This window comes from Equus przewalskii, chromosome 9 (genome assembly GCF_037783145.1).
Source record: "Equus przewalskii isolate Varuska chromosome 9, EquPr2, whole genome shotgun sequence".
Lineage (NCBI taxonomy): Eukaryota > Metazoa > Chordata > Mammalia > Perissodactyla > Equidae > Equus > Equus przewalskii.
Genome location: NC_091839.1, coordinates 1,752,501 through 1,772,532, shown reverse-complemented (window position 1 = coordinate 1,772,532; position 20,032 = coordinate 1,752,501). Strand labels below are relative to the sequence as shown.

At 36.1% G+C, this 20,032-nt stretch overlaps 1 protein-coding gene across 14 annotated transcripts in view; it reads right to left on the bottom strand.

Moving 5' to 3' along the window:
- Positions 1–10,175: 10,175 nt before the first annotated feature.
- URI1 (URI1 prefoldin like chaperone) overlaps positions 10,176–20,032 on the bottom strand; it is an 83,363-nt gene continuing 73,506 nt past the window's right edge. For all 14 annotated transcript variants that reach the window (XM_008528297.2, XM_070632512.1, XM_070632515.1 and 11 more), the window contains 5 exons: positions 18,223–18,391; positions 16,461–16,821; positions 14,298–14,440; positions 13,311–13,560; positions 10,176–10,994 (listed from right to left, as the gene is read on the bottom strand). In XM_008528297.2, coding sequence (XP_008526519.2) covers positions 10,812–10,994; positions 13,311–13,560; positions 14,298–14,440; positions 16,461–16,821; positions 18,223–18,391 — 1,106 coding nt within the window. In that variant the 3' untranslated portion in view covers positions 10,176–10,811. The remainder of the gene's footprint in view (positions 10,995–13,310; positions 13,561–14,297; positions 14,441–16,460; positions 16,822–18,222; positions 18,392–20,032) is intronic.

Below are 20,032 nucleotides of genomic sequence, written 5' to 3'. Positions count from 1 at the left end.
GAAAGATATGACAACTCAACAACAGTAGTTCAAGACCTCAATATGCCACTCTTAAAACTGGATAGGATAAGCAGATAGAAAATCAGCAAGGACACAGAAGAACAATATCAAAGAACTTGGTATATACAGAATACTCCATCCAATAAGAGAATATACACTCTTTTCAAACACCCAGAAGAGAACATATGCTACCCATAAAAAAACTCTTAATGAATTTTAAAAGTAAAGACATACTAAGTTTGCTTTCCAGACATAACAGAATTAAAGTGGGAATCAATAAGAGAAAAAACTTTGAGAAATACTCAAATATTTGGAAATTAAACAATACATATTTTAATAATCCACGGATAAAACAAGACATCAAGAGATATTAGAAAGTATTTTAAACTAAACAAAAATGAACATAACATCAAAATCACTGGATGCAGCTAAAGCTGTGTTTAGAAGTTAATTTATATCTTTAAATGCCTATATTAAATGCCTGTATCTTTAAATGCCTGATCTCAAATTAATACCTAAGCTAAATACCTTAAAAAACCATAAAAGGAAGACCAAACTAAGCCCAAAGCAAGGAGAAGGAATTATATAGTAAAGACTGGAATGGAAATCAATAAAACAGAAAACAAGAAAAATCAATAAAATAAAAAAATGTTTCTTTGAAAAGATCAACGAAATTGACAGACTTTTAGCTAGACTGACCAAAAAATTAAGAGAGAAGACAAATTAGCAAAATCAGAAATGAAAGTGGAGACATCATTACCAAGCCTACAGAAATTAAATGGACTATAAGAGAATACTATGAACAACTTTATGCCATTAATGAGACAACTTACATGAAATGGACAAATTCTTAAAAGCCAAAATTACCAAAATGAGCTCAAGTAGAAATATAAAGTCTAAATAGACTTACAATAAGTAAAGAAACTGAATAGTAATTACAAATCTTCCCACAAAGAAAAGCCCAGGCCTACATGATTTCCCTGGTAAATTCTATCAAGCATTTAAAGAAGAAATACCAAACCTCCACAAAGTTATTCAGAGGAGCAAATAACATTTCCCATCTTATGCTATGATTCCAGTATCATCCTGATACAAAAGCCAGATAAAGACATCACAAGAGGGACCAGCCCTGTGGCCTACTGGTTAAGTTTGGCACGCTCTGCTTCAGTGTCCCAGGTTAGGTTCCTGGGCACGGACCTACACCACTTGTCAGCGGCCATGCTGTAACAGCAACCCATATACAGAAAAGAGGAAGACTGGCACAGATGTTAGCTCAGGGTGAATCTTCTTCAGCAAAAATAAAAAATAAAAAAAAGACATCATAAGAATGGCGTCCTATAGACCAATATCCTCCATGATTATAAGCACAGATATCCCCCACAATGTATCAGCAAACCAAATTTAATAACATATAAACAGGATTATACACAACATAGTATTAAACAACACACAACAAAAGGAAGATATAACAACATCTAAAAAGGATTATACCAGGTGGGATTTATCCAGGAATGCAGGGTTGGCTTAACACCAGAAAATCAATTAATGTAATACACCATATTAATAAAGGACAAAAACACATGATTACTTCAATAGATGCAGAAAACCCTTTGACAAAATCCAGCTTCATTCGTGATGGGAAACTCAACAAACCAGGAATAAAAGGAATTTTCCTCAACCTAATAAAAAGTTATCTATGAAAAACCTACAGCCAACATCACACTTCATGGTGAAAGACCGAATATCTTCTCCCTAAGACCAGAAAGAAGGCAAGGATGTCGATTCTTACCATTTCTCTTCAGCATTGCACTAGAGATTCTACCTAGAGCAATCAGTTAAGAAAAGAAAAGGAACCCAGATTCGAAAGAACGAAGTGAAACTCTCTTCCAAATAACGTGATCCTGTATGTAGCAAATCCTAAGGAATACAGACACACATATGCACACAAACACACACACCCCCCTTCCTCTGACAAAAATTAATAACTAAGTCAGGAAACTTGCAGGATATACAGACAATACAGAACAGTCAACTGCATCTCTATCTACTAGCAATGAACAATTAGAAAATGACATTCAGGAAGCAATTCATTCACAATAGCATCAAAAAGAATAAAATATTTAAGAATAAATTTAACAAAAGAAGTGTAAGAATTGTACACTGAAAACTACAACACATTGCTGAGAGAATTAAGGAGAATCCAAACAAATGAAGAAAAATTCAATGTTCCTGGATTAGAAGACTCAACACGGCAACTCTCCCCCAAATTCATCTATAGATTCAACACAATCCCTATAAAAATCCCAACGGGCATTCTTCCAGAAGTGGGTAAGATGATCCTAAAATTTACATGGAAACGCAAAGGATCCAGAATAGCCAAAATCATTTTGAAAAAGAACAAAGCTAGAGGTCTTAAATGTTCCCTATTGGAAAGTTTATTATAAAGCCACAGTACATTAAGACCATTTGGTACTGGTATAAAGATAGACAAACAGATGAAACACAATTGGAATTACACAAAGAAACAAACAACTTTACACTTATAACCAACCAATTTTCAAAAAAAGGTACCAAAATAATTCATCGTAAAAAGGACAATCTTTTCAACAAATGGTTCTGGGACAAGTGGGTATCCAATTGAATTTAGACACTTGCATCACACCATACACAAAAATTAACTCAGAATAGATCATAGCCCTAACTCTAAGAGCTAAGACTATCAAACTTCTAGAAGAAAACATAGGAGAAAAATCCTTGTGACTTTGGGTTAGTCAGAGTTCTTAGGTAAAACACCAAAAAGCACAAGCCATAAAAGAAAAAACATGAGTTAGACTTCATCAAAACTAAAGACTTTGTGCTTCAAAAGATACCATTTAAAAAATCAAAGACAAGCCACAGACTTAGAGAAAATATTTGCAAATCAGAAATCCAATAAAGGACTTAGGAATATGTAAAGAACTCTTATAACTCAGTAAGAAAAAGAACCCAATTAAAAGTTGAGCAACAGATTTGAATAGACATTTCAAAGAAGATATACACACAGCTAATAATAACGTGAAAAAGTATTCAACACCATTAGTCACTAGAGAAATGCAAAATTAAAAGGATGAGAGAGTGCTTCATAGCCACAGAAAGGCTGTAATGAAAAAAGAAGATGCTAACAGTGTTACCAGGGATGTTCAGAATCTGGAAACCTTGTACACTGGTGGTGAGAGTGTAAAATTACACAGCCAGTTCAGAAAACTGTGCAGTCTCTTAAAAAGTTAAACCTAAATTCACCATCTGATGCAGCAATTCCACTCCTAGGTATCTTTGCATATGAATGTTCACAGCAGTATTATTCACTCGCCCCCAAATGGACAATCTAAATGTTTATCACCTAGTGGATGAGTAAACAAAGTGTGGTACATCCATACAATGGAGTACTATGCAGCAGGAAGAAGCAACAACTACTGATGCATAATACAACACAGATTGGCTCAAAAGCCTCACCTGAAGAAGCCCTAATTGAAAGACAGATGCAGAAGATTCCATCTACAGCAACTGTCCAGAAAAGGAAAATCTCTATGAGAAAGCAAACGAATGGTTGCCTGAGGCTGGGATAGGAATGGAAATTGCCTGTAAATGGGCACAGGGACCTAAATTTTTAGCAGGATGGAAAAGCCAGTTCTAAAACTAGGTTGTGGTGACAGTGGCACAACTTGAAACCTACTAAAACCCCTTAAATTGCACACTTAAAAGTAGGTAAATTACACCTCAGTAAAGCTGATAGAAAAAAATGGAACCAAAATACTGCAAACACTAGCAGGATCACAATACTGCTGGGAAAACAGTGGCTATAAGAAAGTGCACATTTTATAGGAAAGTGTCAAAAAAACTAAAATGTAGGGGACAGCCCTGTGGCCGAGTGGTTAAGTTCGTGTGCTCCGCTTTGGTGGCCCAGGGTTTCACTGGTTCAGATCCTGGGCGCAGACAGGGCACGGCTCATCAAGCCATGCTGAGGCGGCGTCCCACATGCCACAACCAGAAGAACCCACAACTAAAACTATACAACTATGTACCGGGGGGCTTTGGGGAGGAAAAGGAAAAATAAAATCTTTATAAAAAAAAAAAAAACTAAAACTAAAATGAAGCAAGTATATAACTTGCAAATCAATGGAGAGAACAGGAAAATAAAAAGCACTTAATCCAAACAGTAGTATGGGGGAAGGAGAGGCAATAAACAAGCCGGGCAAAATGCCCAAAACAGAAGAAGTCCCGATAAGAGTAACTACAATAAATTAGACTAAACCTGACAGTCACAGGACACTGTCAGAGTAGTTCAAAAACGGCTTACAGTAACAATATTACTATTATGTACATGTATGCACACACATAAAGACAACACAGAAAGATATCACACACACACAAGATGGAAATTGTTATACCAGGAAAATACTTAACTAGTATATTAATGTTATTCAAGATGGTTCAAGGCAAAAACATCATCATTAGGGATACAGAGGGTCACTATGAGGCCACTGGATTATGAACATACCAATTCTACACTTAAATGCACATAAAGCCTAAATTCATATTAAAAAATGAGTAGTTTTGCAATGGAACACTGTTACACTGATACTTCTCTTCTATTCCTCTCCATCCGCACACTCCTTTCTTTCATGCATACAGCCAAACACCATCACTGAAACTCCACCTCCATTCCAAGTCAAAATGAATTCTCTTAATGGGGAAGGTTTAAGAAACAAAACAGCGGAAGCTGGCCCGTGGCGGAGTGGTTAAGTTCGTGAGCTCTGCTTTGGTGGCCCAGGGTTTCGCCGGTTCAGATCCTGGGCACGGACATGGCATTGCTCATCAGGCCATGCTAAAGCGGCTTGCCCCATGCCACGACTAGAGGGACACACAACTACAATAGGCAACTGTGTACTCAGGGGATTTGGTGGGGCGGGGAGGACGGGGAGAGAAGATTGGCAACACTTGTCAGCTCAGGTGCCAATCTTTGATAAAAAAAAAAAAAAAAGTTTCCAATTCAGGTTTTTAAAAAGGTGACCTCATGATGAATATGCAAGATTATAAAGACATTATACATATCACACATTTCCTTACTAGCTATGTGCTCTTGTTTAGAGGACAATTTAAATGTCAGGTAAAATGTATTAAGGGTGCTGATTCTGCAGCAAGGTTGCCTGGGTGTAAATCACAATTCCACCACTTAACGCAGGCTTACATCGGAGACACGGAGGTTGCGTTCCAGACCACAGCAATAAAGTGAGTATCACAACAAGCAAGTCATACGAATTTTCTGGTTTGGCAGTGCATATGAAAGTTATGTTTATACTATAGCCTATTAAGTGCGCATCAAAAAACAATGCATATACCTTAATTTAAAAATATTTTATTGCCAAAAAGTGCTAACCATCATCTGAGCCTTCAGCAAGTCAATCTTTTTGCTAATGGAGGGTCTTGCAAAAAAAAAAAACAGTATCTGAGAAGTACAATAAAGCAAAGTGCAATAAAACAAGGCATGCCTCCAGTCGTGTGGCTTAAAATGGTGCTTCACCTCTGAGTTTGTTTCATCATCTCTAAAATGGGGGGTGGGGGGTGTAGAAGATTGAAAAAACAGTACCTACCTCAGTGGGTTGCTGTGAGCATCAAATGAAATAATCCATATAAAGTACATAGAAAATGCTTAACACATAGTAAGCACTCAAAAATATTATTTAAATCTTTATGATTCATTGGTTATTAGTGGAACTGCAAAAACTTCATATTCTAAATGAAGTCCCCCTAAAATGAAATTTAAATAACTGAGAAACCATTTTAAAATGTAAAAACTTGCCAATACTGGGGGCTGGCCCCGTGGCCGAGTGGTTAAGTTCGTGCGCTCCGCTGCAGGCGGCCCAGTGTTTCGTTGGTTCGAATCCTGGGCGCGAACATGGCACTGCTCATCAAACCACGCTGAGGCAGCGTCCCACATACCACAACTAGAAGAATCCACAACGAAGAATATACAACTATGTACCGGGGGTGTTGGGGAGAAAAAAGGAAATAATAAAATCTTAAAAAAAAAACTTGCCAATACTGACCCAAGGATTAAACATAACTATAAATATTTATTGTAGTAGAGGAATTCATCTAACAGGCATTTAATTGAAAGCCTATACGCCACTCACCAAAAGAATACACAGATAAAGATTAGCATCCCCGAAAAGCTGTTTCTTAGGGAGGAGAAAAATAAATTCTAATACAATGAAGTATCTTTATTTTATAAATTGGAAATACTCCAATGAATGGAAAGCTCTCACATGCACGAGCAATTTCTAAAAAAGAAAAAAATCCCAGTATAGCAAAATGAACATAATCACTATACTTAATATTCCTTAATGATTTTGAAGTCCGTTTAGGACACTATAATGTCCCAAAGTCATTAACAAAAAATCATCAATGAAATGTAGATACACAAGTATGAGTTAAACCACGTCCTTAATAAGAGAACAAATACATTTAAAAAGACTTTACTGCCTTTAAAAGAAATATATGCTAATTGTGCAGATGGCCCACTAATCCTACCTCTAAGAATCTACCCTGAAGATACGCGTCCAACGATACAAAAATACATATACACCAAAGTTATTCATTGTATCATTTGTAATTGCAAAATATCGGAAACCTAAATGCCCATAAATAGGAAAGCGGCTGAATAAACTATGCTACATCTACACAAGTGAATACTGTCTCTCTCTGTAAAAAAATAAAACATAAAAAGAGGAACATCTCCATAAACTGATTTAGAACAATCACCAGGGCATACTAACAATTGGAAAAAATTAAAGTGCAATGGAGATGTTACATGTCATCCATCATCTAAGAAAGAAAGGAATATAAGAAAATACACATGTATCTATTTGCACAAAAGAAATAGAAAGAGGTTAAACCAGAAAATAATAATTGGTTACTGACACTGGGCAGGTGGAGCAGTGGTAGACAGAAGATGGGAATGGGAGTAGGGCAGCAGGAAACAAGGAGGAAGTGACACTTCTCTGTGTTCACTTCTCTGTGTTTTTACACAGCTGTGACTCTCAGAACCACATTAATGTTTCACATACCCTTCACCTACCCCCTAAGAAACCATTAAAACCACGCAGGATGCAGACAGAATCCAAAATGGAACACAAACAGTAACAAATGAACATAACCATATTACAAATGAGTAACAACCATGAAGGGGGTGGGAAAGAAAAGAACTTTGGAAAAGTTTCTTGACTGCTACAGGCTAAAGAAAAAGAACTGAACGTACATAGCGCTACACAGTTAATAAATCTTTCTCCTGGGGGTCAGGATTAGTACTCTGAAATTACTTTTATGTGTACTAGATTTTAAAAAAAAATAAGTAAATACATTGTAGATAAGAGCCAGGTTTCTCACTCTCGGAGAAAGAACTCACAAATAAGGAAAAATGTAAATGAATCCTGTGGTGTTAGACTGGAACCAGAAGTATCAGCACAAAGTGGTCTTTTTAAATATACATCAACAAACACATAAATACAGACGAGTGCCCTGGGTAGGACACGTAGTTTCCCAGCTCCACCTGCTGAGAAGGCCTAAGGGCAGTGACACCCCAAAGGCAATACACACGCCTACATAAGACGTTGGTTTTTAAACACCATTCTACAATAAAAGGAAGAAGGGCTCTTTGGAGAAGTGATGATTCCAAGGCTGGGGCAGGAAAAACACAAGGTAAACCTGTAATATTTCATGGCGTCAGAAAGAAAGTGTGTTCAACAAAGGATGGGTACTTGTTGAAAGAATTCAGGAGGCAACTCAAAGTAGCTCTTAATGGTCAAAGGTGGAACAGCTTGAGCAAACCACACAATAACTGGATTTTGACCTAGAGAATAAATTAACTATGTGAGTCCACACTGATATACTCAAATAAAATAATAAACGAGGTGGGCAGGGGGAATGGCACAGCCTTTTTTGTGTGTGAAGATTAGCCCTGAGCTGACATCTGTGCCAATCTTCCTCTGTCTTGTATGTGGGCCACCACCAGAGCATGGCTGACAAGTAGTGTAGGTCTGTGGCTTGGATCCGAACCTACAAACCAGGGCCACCGAAGTGGAGCGTGCCAAACTCAACCACTACACCGTGGGGCAGGCCCCTGGCACGGTTTTACATTACAAAAGAATTCTAAGAAATAAATGCAGATGGGCAAAACAGAAAACCACCATTAGGCAAATACTACAGTAGTAACTGTTGCAGACAATATCCACCAAATGCAAAAATTAGTGGGCTTAAATTTGAGAAGAAAAAAACTATCTGCCTCAAGGTCCTTCCTCCAAGGTATTCATTAACTACAAATGAAAAGAGAGTAACTTGATAGTGGAGAAACCTGGCAGACATCATTTCACCCAAGTGATCGAGGTTAACATATCAGAATTATGGATCTCTTGAAACAACATACTAGAATGCATCTCTGATAGGAACCTCTTGATATGATGCAGTTCTCTGGGATTCTTGCCAAAAATGCAAAATCTCATCCTAATCACGGGAGTACATCAGACAAAACCAAACTGAGGATCATCCTACAAAATACCTGACTAGTACTCTTCAAAGATGTCAAAATCATAAAAGACAAGGAAAAATAAGGAGCTGTCAGAGATGGGAGGAGACTAAGCAACAACAACAAATGCAAGGCAGGATGCCGAAACAGACAAAGAACACTTAGTGAAAACGCTGGCAAAATTCAAGAAAGAGCTGTAGATTAGTTAAGAGTATCACACCAATGTACATTTCCTGGTTTTAATAACTGTATTATGGTTATACAAGATGTTATAATATCAGGGAAAGTTGGATGAGGGGGTATATGGGAACTCTATTATTTTTTGCAATTTTTCTGTAGTCAAAAATTAGTTCAAAATAAAAAGTTAAAAAAAATCTACAGTCTGCTGTTCTATTTTACAATAGTTTAAAAGAGAACACTTTAAGATCAGCTTCATTTTATCCCATTGAAACTTGAATTTAATACGAAAAATAAAGCTGTAATGTTAAGTTCCAATTTGAACCTCTAAGACTGAAGCTATCAAATGGGGCAACACTACTTCATCTGGGCTTCAGAACACAGGAACATGTTCTCTAACACTTCATCTTTGCTTCTACCACCATCTTGTTCTACGAGGCAACATCTATCTGCAAGATGTAACATAAACTACATTAACGACGACAGGCTCAGAGCGAAGTTCATGGACATGAGAAAGGATTTAATGACAGTACTCTTGAAATACACGTCTGTCAACAATACCACGACAGTCTCACACAAAGTGTGTCTCAGGGAAATCTGGCACAGAAAGGCTCCCTGGAACAGCAGCTGGAGTCGAGGGCTCCTTGGTGTGGATAGAACTGTATTCTTGGTTTGCTAGGGTTTGTTTTCTGTGAGGGATGGGCTGAGAGAAAAACAGTTTTTAACTAAAAATATATGCACAGTTGATAAAAGTTTACTAAAGAACAAATCTTCATTTTTAGGAGATGCTTCAAAATCAGTCCTCTTTTCTGAATTATCCATTAACTTGTGGGGATTCAGGCTCACCTCCTTATTACTAAAATACATATTCATAAAACTTTTAGTGTGCTGTTCTAGTTAAAATAGCTTCTACTTTTCTAGGACATAATTTCACTTTGTTTAAGCAAGAATTCATTAAAGAAGCTATAAATAACCTTTAAGTATTTAGCCACGAATAGAGGGTGGACTGGCATTGATGGCTTATTTTAGTACCAATGCAGAATGCTCTTTAAAAGCTACCTTTTAGCACGCATCAAGCTAATGATTAACACTTGCAGTATAATTTTCAACATTAGAATAAACTCTCTTTATTTTAAGGAGTTTTGCCACAAGTAACATGATTTCAACTATTTACTAGTAGGAAAGTAGCCTTAGAGAACGAAAATGTTGGGAAGATGAAAACATAAAATTTCTTAGTTAAAAATTCAAATTTTTTTTAGCATCTAGACCACCTTTCCTTCTCTCCAAAAATATGGTGCCAGTTACAACTGCACACACTAGGGGAGAAAAATTGCCTATGGATTTACAACAATTCGAGGATCCACTGTGTGGTGCATGTAGCATATATGTGAATCAAAGACATTTCTATATTCGATTCTGAATCATAAAGTCCACAACATTTTAGAGACCAAGTTTCATAAAATTTTTACTTGAAAAAAATGTTTTACAAAATACCATTCTTCCAAGCAAAGAAACTTTCCAATAGGGTACATGTAGCTTTCTGCCTTAGAGATTACAGAATGACAGTCAAAGGGGAGAGGTTTTTTAAATAGCCACCCAGCTGTAAAACCTACACGAAGTAGATTCTTTTAAAGTGCCCTTAAAATGCTAAAGCAAGTAATATAATTGTTGAATCTATTTGAAATTTTAAAAGTTTGTTTAAAATGGTCCATATGGTATGCACAACATCACAGCTGGTACAAAACTGCCTCCATTTCGTTTGAAACACAAAAACAATACATATGAACAGTATTCTTTGAAAAATATTTCAAAATGCTCCCACTGCATCCTATGGCAAACTCAGACAAGAGTGTTGACAGTATTCAGAGAATTAACACAAGCAGCTGGATATGAAAGTATTCAAACATTTACTTTGACTTTTTTTAATATCACTGATGAGAGTAAGAGAACTTGCTGCCAAATAAACTCATGATGCCTTATTTCAAACTACATGTAACACGTTTTGCTATATATATATTCTAAAGAAATGCAAAACTAGGTTTTGGGGCGTAAACTCCCATTTCCTAGGCAGGCTCTAGTTTTTTTGCTGCAATCTGGCAGCTCTGAACTTTGAAACCCTCTTGGTAGTTTCTTCTGGTACTTCAGATAGAACTTCTTTTCGTTCTGGAATGGTGGGTAGCACAGGATGAGCCATGGCTGGGTGTGGTGTTAAGGAGGGCGATAAAAATTCTTTTTCTATTACAGTTCCAGAAAAAGCCTAGAAGACAAAAGTCAAATTATGGTAATAAAATGCCCACAAAATCTTTATCTTGTATTCGTCAATTACACATTTTTTTCATTAAAAGTGAATTCATAAGATTTTTAGAAAACAGACAAAAACTCCAACATCAAAATATAAATTGTTCAGAGACATCAAGTAACATTAAAATATATCTTAATTACACCACCAAGTATAAGTAGATTTTTATAGTACACATGCAAGAAAACAAAATGTGAAATACATGTTCTATCTGAGATTAAACAGAAATGTGTTAATAAAAGGCCCTCAACTTTCATACATTCCATTTATGTCTAGACGATGAAAAATAATGCACTAAAATAAAAAATGCTATCGGGGGTCAACCATCAGCTGATGAACGAGCATCCTATGGTGACCATGGAGCCTGCTGGCCAACAGTTCAGGTCCAGTTTCAGCAAGGGTGACATCTCATAGATGGTGTTCACTTACACAATTATTTGAGTATTTCATTGGATCTCGCCTCAATTTTATTTAAGAGATCAGTGGAAAGTGACAAATGAAAGTGCTGATACCACTAGAAATAAGCGCCTCAAACTTCAATATAATTAATTCAATGATGGAAATCATAGGCTTCACAAAAAAATAATTCTTTAATTTCAACTGGATGTTTGCTGGACTTAATTGGGTCAATTGTATGTTTAACTGGAACAAAAGTAATGTGTACAAAATGTTAGAAATATAACCAAAGATATATCTTTATATATCTTTTTACATAAAGTTAAAAATTTCACTGGCACAGGCCAAAACATAGAAGGACTTCAGACAATTATCTACAGTGTACGTATTTTTTTTCTTTAACTCAATCAAGGCATGTAAAACAGAAAGTATAATCTGCCATTTGAACTATCATAAAATGACTATAGTCTGGTTTAGTGGTAATTTATTTAAAATAAGCTGCTAGCATTATTCACAATAGCTGAGGTACAGAAACAATCTAAGTGTCAATTAACAGATAAATGGATAAAGAAAATGTAGTATATAAACATAATGGAATATTATTCAGCCTTAAAAAAGAAGGAAATCTTGTCATTTGCGACAATGTGGATGAAACTAGAGGGCATTATGCTAAGTGAAACAAGCATGGCAGAGAAAGACAAATACTGTATGGCATCATTTATATGTGGAATCTAAAAAAAGAAAAAACTCACCATCACAGAAATGGAAAGTAGAAAAGCGGTCGCCAGGGACTGGGGGTTGTGGAAAAAATATGCCATCAAGCCATGAAAAGACATGCAAGAACTTTAAATGCATATTACTTAGTGAAAGAAGCCAATCTGAAAAGGTTACAAACTTTAGGATTCCAACTATATGACATTCTGGAAAAGGCAGTAAAAAAGTCAGTGGTTGCCAGGGGATGGGGGTAGGGAGGGATGAATAAACAGAGCACAGGAGACTTTTAAGGCAGTGAAACTATTCACGATGATACTACAATGGTGGGGACATATCCTCATACATTTGTCCAAACCCATAGAATGTACCACACCAAGAGTAAACTCTAATGTAAACTATGGTCTTTGGGTGATAATGATGTGTCAACGCAGGTTAATCAATTATAACAAATGTACCTCTCTGGTGAGGGATGTCGACAGTGGGGGAGGTTGTGTGTGCGTGTGGTGGACAGGGGTTATATGGGACTCTGTACTTTCAGTTTTGCTGTGAACCTAAAACTGCTCTAAAAAATAAAGTCTATTTAAAAGGAAAAAATAAAATAAGCTGCTAAATGATTTTCTAGCCAAAAATGTAAAACATGTGCTAATTAAGATATTTTAAAATTCCTATTTCACAGAAATAGAACTTCAAGACTGGAAATATTTTTACCAAAAAAAATACTTGAACTACTTTAATATCATAATACCTACATTGTGTTTGCTAGTGACTATTAAATTTTTTATAAATTATCAAAAAAACGAAGTTTAGACTTAATTAGGTTGTATGACTTCTGAGATTAAATATATGTATAAACTAAAGAAGCTACAAGATAAACAATGCTATTATGCAGTTGACTAACTTCAATAAATAATTATATAAAATAATTTAAGGACAATACAATCAATGATTTATAGACCATACTTAGGCGATATAGCAGCTGCAATTTTTAAAAGAGAAGAGGGCCTCTTTTAAAGTTAATTTTTGGAGTTGAAAAGCTACTATGTGAAAAGGGAAAACGAATTCAATGGCCCTTTGAAATAGAGCTACCAGAATCTTTTTATCTCACAGAAACTGGTCAAAGATGCTACATGAAAGAAAGAGTTAAAGACACACACACACACACACCTCAGGTGTTCCTGACGAGGGCAGAAGTCGCCTTTGATGATGATCTGGTTGTTCCTCTTCCTGAATGCTCTCACCAGTATCACTGCAAGTGGCCTCTTCGCAGCTGATGCCCCTCAGAAGTGCCCGCCTGTCGTCGAAGTCAGCCGTGCTGCTCTCACTGGTGTCGCTGCACACGCTGTTCTCTCTGCTGCGGGACTTCAGGATCGACTTGCGAGGGACATACTCTCCATTCACGACATCCACAAAGACTCTGACACCCAAGAAATACAACTCAATCAGGTAACTCATAAACTGAGGACAATTTTATCACTTTTAGAAATCTTTTCGAGAAATTAATCTGAAATGTTTTATTCAAAGTTATATCTAAAATCTTCACAATCACACTAATTCCACAGCCTCAAATGATGTACTTTATACTATTTTGGAAAAGATGACTTTTTTTGTCTAATATAATACAGCACTTTATTTATAAGCATGTTTTGGGTGACAAGAGCTTGAGTGGCCAAAATCCTACTTAAAAGACATTTAGCAAGCTTCACCATTTACAAATAAGGGTCATGAAAACATCAGGTATTTTCAAATGACAGCTTTCTCAACACACCCCACAACAAACGCTCCCACTCTGTGGAAAGGGGAACCGTATGCCACGCGTCCCCACAGCTATGGCAAGAAAGCACTGCCCCAGCCCGGGAAACACACACTTTCATTTATAAAGTTAACAGACAACCCTTCTGACTGGATGGATTGGAAATGTTTTAAAAGCACTGGCAAAGGCAGGGAAGAAACATCATGCAACATTCCAATTGCTCTGGACTAGGAAGGTGTGGGGGCTCAGCAGCTCCTACAAAAGCCTTTCAACTACTAAGCCAACCCCATCAGAACAGCTCTCCGCACAGGGAGAGCCTTCTGTGCCGCAGACCACCTTTTCCTGGGAACCTTCGCTGCAAAAGAGGGATGGGAGGAGTCGGCTGCTCCGGCCAGGCTCACCTGTAAATGTCAGCAGGAGTCCTGATCGCAGGCAGCTCTTGGGCAGGAGAGCCGCCACCAGAGTTGTTTTTTCTTTTACGTTTGGCTTCTTCTTTCTTTTCACTGAATTTTAAAGTGGTATTTTTTCCAGTATTTATTCGGACCTAAAAATTTCACAGCAAAAAATTAAGATCCCTTTGAGATATTAAATCAAGGCCAAAACTAAAACAAATGAACTCTATAATTAAAGAAATAATAGTAAGAGAGGCAGTTTAAATTTTTTGACACTGAAATGATGTGCATTATCAGATAAGGTTAAAAAGTCCTTACCTTAACACACTTTTACAGCATTATATTACATCCTCTTTAATGACCAATTCTAGTCTTCAGTGACTTTATTATTGTATAGAAAGTAAAATACATTTAAACTTAATGCTAGATTTATTATAAGCTTTCACATCACCCCACTACTTTGATATAAATTTGTGGCTTAAATCATGCATTTCAAAACAAAGAATACAATTAACCAAAAGAAATATTTGGCAAGAACACAAAATTTAAGTCATAGAAGCAATATTACCTAACGCTTAACTATTCAGAATTTTTTAAATACTTCTAATTTTTAGAAACCAAACTAAAAAATAAAAACCAACCCTGTTGAGAATTAATATGTTATTCTATCCCTACTTGGCATTTATACCGCACTTTCCACATTAATGACAGCTCGTCCTCATAACATTTCTGCAAATATTATTTATTCCTCCTGTTTTATCAAAACGAAAATAAAAAATTTAAAGCCTAAAAAAAAATCACAAAACAAACTTTTTTTTATGGCTAATCAGTCAATTTTTTCCAAAGGATTCACAAGATGTTCCCTTTGGTCTGAAGTATTAGAAAATAAAAGAAGCCACATAATTATTTCACTTCATATTACAGCAGGAATGATGTGAGGTGCCCAGGAAATATCAAGTATGTTTTAAACATGTTTCATTAATAATAATCACAGACCCTTAAGATTGATGCCATAGCCCTTAACCCTGCCAGAGGCAATCCCCGCAGAGCCCATTGTAGTGAAAGAGCAGTAAGCTGGGACAGAGGTGTCCCTGTCTTATTACCAACCAGCTCTACAGTGGCCTAGGCCTCGAGTTTCCTTGAGAAAGCAAAGGAAACGAGGAGCACCCGGTGGCTGCTCAGAGCAGCATCATGGAGGAGGGAGGGTGAGGGACAGGTAGCCTATTCTTCCTCACCACAACCAACCTGCTCTGATATGCTTTTTTTGAGGAAGATTAGCCCTGAGCTAACATCTGCTGCCAATCCTCCTCTTTTTGCCGAGGAAGACTGGCCCTGAGCTAACATCTGTGCTCATCTTCCTCTGCTTTATATGTGGGACGCCTGCCACAGCGTGGCTGGCGAAATGGTGCCATGTCTGCACCCGGGATCCGAACCAGAGAACCCCAGGCCGTCGAGGCAGAACGTGAGCACTTCACCACTGCACCACTGGGCAGGCCCCTTGGATCTGTTTTAAAGACGCGGACTCTACCAAAAGCAGAGAGGGAACAAAAAGCCTTTTGATACTAAAGAAAAGCTTAAAAATCCTGTATGAGAAGATTTCTACAGTAGCCCCAGCTCTAAAGTGCCAAAATTCTAAAGTCATGATTACCCACAGACGTTTATATTTATTTGTCAGAAAAGGAACTAACTTTCACTTCCTCCTGAATCTTTTCTTTTTGCTCATGATGCTCCTACTCATTTTATGCCCACAAAGAACAAACAACCTGGTATAATTAAAAATTTAAGTAATGCAGTCACTTTCAACATCCTAAGTACACCAAAACACTCACAATATAATTAATTCTAGAATTCTTAAGAAAACTCTCTGAATGAAGGATAGAGGGAGTTACAGTAGTTGCCACTCAAATCTGATCCCCTTCCAGACCCCAAACAATTCAAATTCTACTGTGGCTTCACAGAACAACAGACCAATATGGCTAACTATCTAGGGTTTTTTTTTTCCCCTTTTTCTTTTTAAATGAATTGGTGAGAACAAGAAGCAAAAGATGGTTTTTCTGTGTGACACTATCAACAATATTAATCACTGCTAATACTGTTCCTTTAAAGAATATCATACATGATGTTTAATGTTCAAATTATATGCAAAGTTGGTAAAGTTAAAAGTATACAAACCCTCTTAGGTTCAACAGTATGCGAAAAATATATTGTTGGTATAGAATTATCTCCAACCCCTAAAGTATCATGGTCATTTTCATTATCTCCATCACCATCATCATCATCTTCGTCGTCGTCGTCGTCATCATCATCCTCTTCTTCATTACTGTGATAAGAATTTGAACCATTCACTGAACAGTTCAATTGACTACTCGTTTGACCACTGAACAGTTCTGAATTTGTAACATCCTCACAGCAATTGCTGGGAGTAACAGAGTCTGTTACTTGATGCATGACATTCACGTTTATCTTCTGATCTTCCTTTTCCTCTTCAGAAGACGTCGTATCTTCTCCATTTGCAATCAAAGTATCAGGCTTACTAGTAAACAAAAAAAAAGGAAAATTAACAAGATCAAACAAATAGACTAGAATTTTACATATTCTAATTCTGTTCATTTCAATGGGTAAAAATTAAAAATAGTGAATAGGGTATTTTCTATCTAGAATTCTAGGATAATAAAAATGTTTTGATATAAATTAACAAAAAAACATTAGTTCCCATGCTAATTCTGTATGTTATGGTCATTTAAACATAAAAAGAATACAGCAGGTGAAATTTTTTTCATTTGCAAGCAGGATAGTGGCCATGCACAATATAAATACAATATAAATAATACAATCAGAAATTTGTAAGAAATTCATAGAGCATGTATCTCTATTTAAAGATCAGAAATTAAAGCCTCAGAATATCAACACATTCTTATTTTCTATCTATTTCTATACTCAAGAATATTTTAAAGTATGTATTGTAATTTTTAAAAGTAAAGGATTTATACATATGCACATGAATATTATTATATTTATACACACACATGCACATTTTTCAGGCTTCATTCTACAGGATTTGAGGACCTTATAAAAATAACAAAACCAAAAATGCAACAGAACCAAAATAACATCATGCAAAAATAGAAAGAAAATCATAACCAAGAAAATCTCAAGATTCAAAAATGATTTTAAAATGTGAAATAGTATCAGTTAATCAAAAAGACCTAAGAATTTATAGTTGAAATGGTCAGGGAAAACTATCCTTTGTGCCTCATGTTATTTTCAAAGAAACTAATTACTGTATACGCTACATCATTTAAGCAAAATAATATAAGAACTCCCATAGTAACAGGTTTCACTGAGCACTCTGACAATTCTAAGTGAGCGCTAATGTGTATTTCAAACAGCAGTTTGGTAAAGTTTTTCATATATGTAACTAGCTGACCAGATTACAAATTGCCTGCTCAATAAACAGAAAAGTTTGCAAAGAAAGCAACGATAAACACTTTTTTGGAACAAACAAATTCAAAGCAAATTTTTCTTTTTAACAAGTCATTCAAACATACAGTGTTCTCCTGACTGTAGTATAAAAATACTTCACTTAAAATGTAATATATAAAACATCCATAATTATTGTAAATCGATTATCTGGTATATCTTAGTAATTCACTATATAAAATATGGCTGAACTATTATAATCAAAAAAATAAGAATATTGATTTTAAGTATTTCTGTACATACGCATGTATGGGCATGTGCATGAACACAGCCCTAAAAGAAAACATTCCAGAGAATTAATACTTATTTTAGGGTGGTAGGATTATTGATATTTTAATTGCTTTTCTGTATTTTCTTCAATGAGCACATTTTATTTTGTTAATGAGGACAGAGATCAATAAGGAAATGTGTATAGAAACAAATTCTCTCGGAAAGATAATTTGCCATTAGGTACCTATCAAGTTCACCCAGCAATTCTTCTCGTTCCTCTAGTTCTTCAAGTCGAGCCCACAGTTCCTCATCAGCAAGCAAATCCTTGGATTTTACAGCATTTGCAAAATCTGCTTCAAAAATATCTGAAGTTTTTGGTTTGGAGTGAGGTTTATGAGCAATTCGGTGTTTTGCTATTTTTTAAAAAAGGAAAGACACGGCTGTCAATAGGCAACTTTAAAAAGGCACAAACCTAGACTTAGTGAGACTTTCTTTTGAGATGAGGAAGATGCTGAGACACAGTGGGGGCATGATTTTTAAGCCAAACAGGAGAACTCCAAGGATGCGCATCTCTTAGAATCTTGCTACTCAAAGTGTGGTCCAAGGACCAGCAGCACCGACATCCCTGGAGAACACTTCAGAAGTGTAGGGCCTTCCCAGACCTGCTGAATCAGAATCTGCATTTTAACAAAAACCCCAGAGGATTCATACACGCACTAAAGATTGTGAAGAGCTGCTGGAGAGCTTCAAAAATGCATACACAGAAATGGTCATAATGCACCCCAGTTACAACGTAAATTTCAACACAAGTAATACCCACCTTCCATCCTTACTCCAGAAAATTCACATACTAAAGTAACACATCAAAGCCTTGTCACAGGATACTCTCAACTCTAAGGCATCACCACACAGAGGCTAATCTACAAAGGCTAATTCCTGGAAAGTTCTACTATAATGTTTTATATGAACACTTCCACTTTTTAAATTGCTTTATCTTATATGTAATCCTCATGTGAGGGCAGGAGACGAATAAAATCTGAATTCAAACCTATCTGCTTTTCATTTGAAAAGCTAGGGTTTTTTACAAAGCAAACTGAACCTTTGAAGAACGCAATGGGAAGAAGTCTAAAATGCTGTTACGAGACATGGTACTAACAGATGACCTCCACCAGATATTCAAATTTACATCACTGTTTTCTAAATTTGAAAACATCAAAATTATGTTTCCTAGCCTACTCTCTGTAACTATTATTGATAAAAAGTATTACCAAGTTTTATGTTTCAGACCTGTAAAATACATAAATCTTTCACTGGTCACCACAAACAAAAACCATAACTTGTCTTTCTGCTCTTTAATATATGTCTCTTTTATTTCACCTTCTAAAGCCACTTGCTATCACCTGTGAAGACATGACAGTAGAGATAGAACCGCTAGAACTGGCTCCTAAAATTATCTCTATTTCAACCAATACGCTCTCTTCAGATAATTACTAAAATATGAAATTTAAAATCAAAATAAATGCTAAAAGTAACAGTTTTCTACAGTGGGAAATCATAAACCATTTCCATAATCTTTTAAAATATTCACTACTGTAATACTTTACAACTGACAGGGGAACCATTGCCTTTTAGAAGTAAACCCAAAAACATAACCTGTCCTTGGCAAAAGACAGCTGGGAGATGAACCCAGGAACAACCTTTGTATGGAACACTACTGTGGGCAACATAAAATGAATGGCTAAAATACGCTTAGCTATGTTCATTCTTTCTCCCAAAAACAGTATCTAAAGCTACAGTTTTAAAAGGAAAAGAACTAGCAAAAGATATATTATGACTCGACCAAGGTCAAATATCAAATTAGGAGAAGATCCACGTATAGATCGCATCTTCTGAGTTTTAGACATTTGGACCAGTAAAGAACTCTGAAGAAAGCCATGTAATCTCACCACTTACATAGATCAGACAGAAATCAGAATTTTCATCAAAAAGTTATTTATTCATTGTTTTATATTTAAAATATATAACAATTCTATATCAAAATTGTAAAAATTAAT